Source organism: Mesitornis unicolor, unplaced genomic scaffold (assembly GCF_000695765.1).
Source record: "Mesitornis unicolor isolate BGI_N332 unplaced genomic scaffold, ASM69576v1 scaffold7269, whole genome shotgun sequence".
In the NCBI taxonomy this organism is placed as follows: Eukaryota; Metazoa; Chordata; class Aves; order Mesitornithiformes; family Mesitornithidae; genus Mesitornis; species Mesitornis unicolor.
In genome coordinates, this window is record NW_010206562.1 from 108408 (window position 1) to 114599 (window position 6192).

Here is a 6192-nt window from a genome sequence, read left to right on the forward strand (position 1 = left end):
ATAGCATGCTTGATGCTGGTCGGAGCACACTGGGCTACCAGGAGCTCTGTACATGTTTTCGTCCCTGAAGTACCCGGCACATTTTACAGTGGAGAACCTTACTTAATAATCATCCCTCTATAGTGTGCATGTTTACTTACAAAGGAGTGCAGCCTTTTTCTTGCTAGTTTACCATCACCAGAACGAAGCATAATGCTAATTCATAGTGGAAGAGCTGTATTAGATCCCTTCCCAGTCACATGTTGCTTCCTGCCACACTGCTAATGATTTCTTTAGAGAAGCTAAGAGAAACTCCTGTTTTCTATCAGGGCATTTAGCAGTGTATTCCTTCCATATAATTACATTTTTAGGCATCAGAAGAAATTCCCTGGCAGAAGTATGAAAATAATGCACTGGTGCATTATGTACTTGATGACCTGGACCCCTCCTCAGTAAGCTCTAGAAGGAAAAAACAAAGTCTCTTTCAACTATGAGGAGACTGCAGTAATTTATTTTTTTTTCCTCATGAACTCACCCCCCTCCAAAATGTGGTGGGTTTTTTTTCTGGAACTTTATGATTAAATATGGCCCTGGACCATTAGGGCAAATAATTAATTCATATACACCATACAGTCAAAGGTTCATAGAAGTTAATCCCTGTATCTTCTCTGTATCGCTTTATCTTCCGTATTCTACATATAGAATGTAGAATTTTAGCAGTCTTTTTGTTTTTAGTACACGGGCATATATACAGAAGTACTTTTGGGTTTTTAAGACAACTTCTGTCAAGTATCTGTATTATTAAGATCAAATCTGTGGATGACTGCAGTACAGGTTCCCTTCCGTCTGAACTAACCTGAAGTTCAAGGACTTTCAGATAGATTGCTCACCTTTGGCCTGTGTATTCTCATGTGAAAGCCACTTCAGCAAAACTCAGGAGTCCAATTCAGCTTTGCTGTAACTGGTCACGACTCTCTTGACTTCAGCAATGCTTCATATACTTATACCAGGTCTGAATTTATCCCTATGGCTTCTCGGTCACTAGTCCTCCCTTCCAACTCAGACACTGCCTACATAATAAAAGTGATTCATTAGAAACCACTGGGTTCCAAAGCAGAGTGAACACTGCAACCTATAACTTTTTGATATGTGCTCAGTCATAAAAGTGAATTTATATGGTCTTATTCCATAAACTCACTTTACAAATATTAGACCCACAACCATACTTCCGTGAGCTGTAATCTTGTCAAAGCTCATAAGTTAAGCAAGGTCAGAATTGGTCAATATTTGGATGAGAATCTCCAGGGCAGGGCGGGGGGAAGTATTATTCTAGAGGTCCTGCAGTGTTTGTAAGTCAGGGCATACCATGCTCCTCTTTAAAAGGAACTGGTATTAGTCTTAGAATACAATAAAATATTGTATTTGTTTTAGCCATAGTTTAGACTCTGACCACATCTGTGCTGCATCTTGGCTGTATCAGCTAACATCCTTTCCTAGAGATGAAGGTGATATAGCAGATAAAGGCCTCTCCCTCACCACCACCCTTCAACCCAGGAGGTAGATCTACTGGCAAGTGCCTCCACTGCTACTCATCACCCTCTCCCTGAAGGGGTTTGTTGTTACTTCTGCTATTTCTGCTTTCTCTATGCTTTATCTAGCAAAATATACCTCAGAAATACATCTCTATACCCAAGGAAAAGATACACTTCTTACCTTCTCCCATAAATAGTTTCCTGTAAGTATCTCACGCTCTCCTCACTTTTGACTTCTTCCTTCAGGCAGACCTGCGCCTCTCTCAGGTGCACACCATATTTTGCTGAAGTGCCTTTAACCTTTTCTTAACTGGAGGAGCTTGTATGTACGAGGAGCTATACCTTGTGAAAGTATGCTGTATGCAGAGTGGTACATAATCACAAAAGACACCTAAATAATTGAAGGTGGTAAGAAAAAGTCAGTGCTATACAGGAACTTTCTGAAAAACAGCCTAGTCACACATCTGAGGTAATATATGGATGCAGAAGGGAACTGCAAACCTACGTGGCTTTTCCTACCACTGGAGCGTACAGCCTCCAGCATAGCTGCTCTTCAGCACGCTTTATCACTGCTATGAAGAACAGCTTTTACAGTAAAGGAGATAAAATGGGAAAGGTCACCAATCCTGTACCTAGTGCTGTGTAGCAAGGCAGCTGCATTGCAGTGGAAAGACTGCAACTGGGCATCTAGATCCCAGGCAGAGAGGTGGGAACTCCCGCAGGCAGGGGTTCCCTCACCCCATGCACGGCTGACTGCCCACTAAGGAGGGACCAGGAGAAAGGGCATTTCTGGAGCCGTGAGTTTATGTGGTGGTATCCCGTGTCGGCTGTTGAAGACCAAGCTTCTTCCCACTAAAGCAAATAATAAATTGGGCGTTGGATACCAAATTAGTCAGATCACTAGCATAGCTGTTCCTAAGAGGCATGCATCAAAAACAGCAGCATGGAGGAGCAGTACATCAAGGGGTTCTCATGCAATAAAATAGAAAGTAAAAAGTGCAGCCAGGAGGTAGAAAACCCTGACTAGGCTACAGCTAAATAAACTTAAATAGCTTTGGGAATAAATCGGTGGTTTGGTCTGGATCAGGAACAGGTGCTACGAATGTAATTCAGTAAATGGTCGAGAGCCTGCCAGAAGGGAGAGAAATGTGTTGCTTTTGAGATAATTTCCCAGAAGCTTCATAAAAGAAAATTGATTACTGGAATTTAATAATTAAAACAGGGCCAGATATATAGTAATCAAATGAGGTTTTAATTACATCTCAAGCAGAAATAAAATCCAATTTGTGTACTTTGTATCAGAAAAGTCCTACTGAAATGCTTCGGTAGCTGGAAAAAATAAAATAAAAGCTAATTTCCATAGGAATTATAGTAGTTGGTTTAATTAAAAGACTAGATCAGAATGAAAGAGTCCCAATGTGAAAGGATACTAAATACAGAAACATCAAATCAGTGTCTGAATAAAGACATTTTATAGACCGAGTGCAAAATCTGCACTGTCAGGTATCCCTAATCTAAATTAATGTGTAACAAAATAAAGTTTCTTAAAATAGACTATATATTTTGTCAGTATTTCATAGAGTTAATTGCTTGTGCTATGGTAAAATTTAATATCAAAGACATGGTTTATTCTTTCTTAAATACTCCTTGTAATTTATTTTATCAACTTAATGTTACCAGTTAACATTATTTACCTGGTAACCTCTGCTGCATCTGGGTTATTAGGCTTTGTAATATGCACTTAGGTATATATTTCTAAGAAATACGAGTTTGTACTTTTGGGTTTAAAATGTGTTTACAGCTCATAAGATATAGTGATTACTGTAGAACCGTGTGGGTGCTTCTTGAACCCATTCCCAGCCTACTTGGGCTTCTGGTCTCTGCTGTAGAGGCTGTAAAGCCAGTTGATCTGAGCAGCTCAAGCACTCACAAACCCCCTGGCACTGTATGTGACACAGCTGTCACCTACCATAAGAATTTGGCACGTGCCTAGGCCTGTGGAGACACGTGCCCAGACCCTGCATTTACTCCCTGGCACTCGGACTGAAAACATCATGGTCTTCTGGTCAGTCGTGGCAAAAAAACACAGTACAGAAAGGACAGAAACATAGCTGAGAGCTGCCCAGCCACACTTGGACAGTCCACTGTCCCAATGAGCTGCTTCTCCTCTACGTTGCCTGTAGCAGATCCAGGTTACTGGTGTAGCATTTCTGTCAGGAACAGCCTGTACTGCATTTTGAGTTCACAAATTTTGAGGCTAACGGGGTGTGAGTGCAGAATGCCGTCTTTGCGCTTAGAGACTTTTGAAATACACTATTTTAAAACGCTGATTTCTTTAAAAAAATCTAAAATGTATACTGGAAAAATATGCCATGAAACCTTTTTCAAGATTTAAGAAATACCAGCAAGATTAACTGCCCGTGGATGGATACTGGCTTTGCACAGAAAGGATCTGGTAAGTTGCTGTCACGAGTGGAATATCTAACGTGCTACCTCTAGATGCTGAGTTGGCAGTGGCAATGCAGGTGCTAATGATAACAGCAGTGAGATTTTCAGGTATTTTAAGGTGCTTATAATGTATTACTCTGTTTTGGAGTCTGCTAAATCAGGTTTGAGGAACACACAAAGGTTTGAAATAAAGAGCTAAAATAGGGAGCTTTGAGGTATGGAGCTGGGAATGTTACAAATTCACGTCCATTCTATCAAATGAACAGCGGTCACCAGCAAGCAGCTGGTGTGTGGCAGAGGCTGCAGTAAACTCAGCCTCTTACTTCAAGTTGCAGTATTATCTGCCCAGTCTGTGCCACGCTCTAAGGAGATAATTTCAAGCAGATTTGCTTCAAGTTCCACACAAATCAGCTTTGTACTCATGGCGTGATTTTTCAGAAGTGCTGAGCATTCATATTTCCTACTGAAGTCAACTGAAATTACAAGTTTTCAGCACATCTTAAAATCAGGCCATTAACCCTTAATTATCATATAATAGCTCAATTAAAAATCTACCAAGACTTACTTCAGCAGCTACCCAGGTTCCCATGGCTTGTGGACTAGCTATAAAAAAATCCAGTTCTTTAGTGGTGTCTGGGCTCTGGGGACCAGTTAAAGTGGTTGCTGTTAACCCTGCTATTTAAAGCAAATAATGAAAATTATCAACTGCAAAGGTACCTGTTTTCCCTTCCCTGTCTTTTCCTTACGATTTTCTGCACTTTTAGAAGAACAACTTTTGCTGTGTTCTCTGTCATTTTTTTTTCATCTTGCATAAACCCTTTATTTCAAATGATGAAGAGGTAGTTTCCATGCTATCAGAGAAAGCATGATACTCAACTCTCAGCAAAGCCCACTTCTTGCTACTCAGAAAAGCTGCAAAAGAATAATACTCCTCTGTCCTGTAAGGGCACCTTACATGACGGCTCGGGAGGCAGCTGGTTACCCCTTTCTACACATCTGGCTGCTGCTGTCAGTGAGGTTCTGTCTCTCTTTAATGTAGGGACAAAACCAAGTGAAGCACTTGTGGTCTTTCCACATAAGCATTTGATACTAAAGGGGACGGTAAAATAAACTTCAAGCAAAGGTGTGCAGGAATTACATCATCTGGGAGCTGATTCAGAGCCAGCTGAAACCAGAGAAAAGATTTTTACTGGCTTCTGTGAGCTTTGGACCTGGTATGTAGAAAAGAGGTGATTTCAGTGCAATCTAAAAAGAAAACTTTTTTTCCTTTTCTTTTTAGCACACAGAAATGGATTTTTTGCCAGCTTTGGAAAGCACAATACTGTTGTGGTTTACTCATGTATAGGAAATAAAAATCTAATTCTAGGGAGAATCTGAAGGTTATTTCAGCTTTGTTCAACTTGTCATCCAACCAGTGGACCTCTTGCTCATAGCTGCCAGCAACCAGATAGCCTCGCCTCAGGCACTTGGGGGATGCCTCAAAAGGACTGTCTTTAAGGATTACAAGAAAGCTGAAGTCGTTGAGCGGCAACTTTGCCACTCTGTGCTTTTTTTGACATTTTTGGTGGCTTACTTAAAGCCTCAGGAAAAACGAGTAAGATAAAGAGATCTAGGTGGGAACAATAAGCTTTACCTACACAGGAATTTACAGCTAGGGGCGAGGAGGGCTGGAGCATGGTGCAGATTAAACTCTTTTTACCCTGTTACTCCCTGGACTGTCCGCCAAAGGAGTGGAAATATTGTCAATATTTTTTCTCTTATCCTCTTTTCTTTTTTATTCTTCTTCCAGTGTCTAGTAAAGCTGAATGTGAAACTGAAGCCTATGCTGGATTCCGTGGCAGTAAATAGAGGTAAATGGCAGGAGCTGCACCAAAAGAGACTTCCTTCTCAGGCAGCGTCCTCATCCTCCTTTTCCTCTAGCTTTACCATGTCTCTCAAAGACATAAATTAAGCCTGCAAATGTCAGTGTTGCTTTACGGTAAGAGCTGTCTGAAAGGTTTTCATAAGCTTAGGCCCTCCATTTTTTTAAGAAATGCTTTCGCAGACATGCTTAATTGATTGGATATTATCTCGATGGCTGCCTAGTTTGCTTGTACTGGGAGGCTTAGTGGGACTGAGAGGAAGGCCTGCGGTGAGATCGTGCTGGTATCTGGAGGGACACGGAAGACTTAGCACAAGAAGCATTCATTCAGCTCCACTACATTTCAACTGCTGCTGTAAAAATCTGTAAAGC

General features: G+C 41.1%; 1 protein-coding gene across 1 annotated transcript in view; it reads left to right on the top strand.

Annotated features, from left to right (window-relative positions):
• PDE11A (phosphodiesterase 11A) overlaps window positions 1-5910 on the top strand; it is a 79676-nt gene extending 73766 nt beyond the window's left edge. The window contains exon 18 of the mRNA XM_010191811.1: window positions 5749-5910. Within this exon, the coding sequence (XP_010190113.1) occupies window positions 5749-5910 (162 nt within the window). The remainder of the gene's footprint in view (window positions 1-5748) is intronic.
• The last annotated feature ends 282 nt before the right edge of the window (window positions 5911-6192 follow it).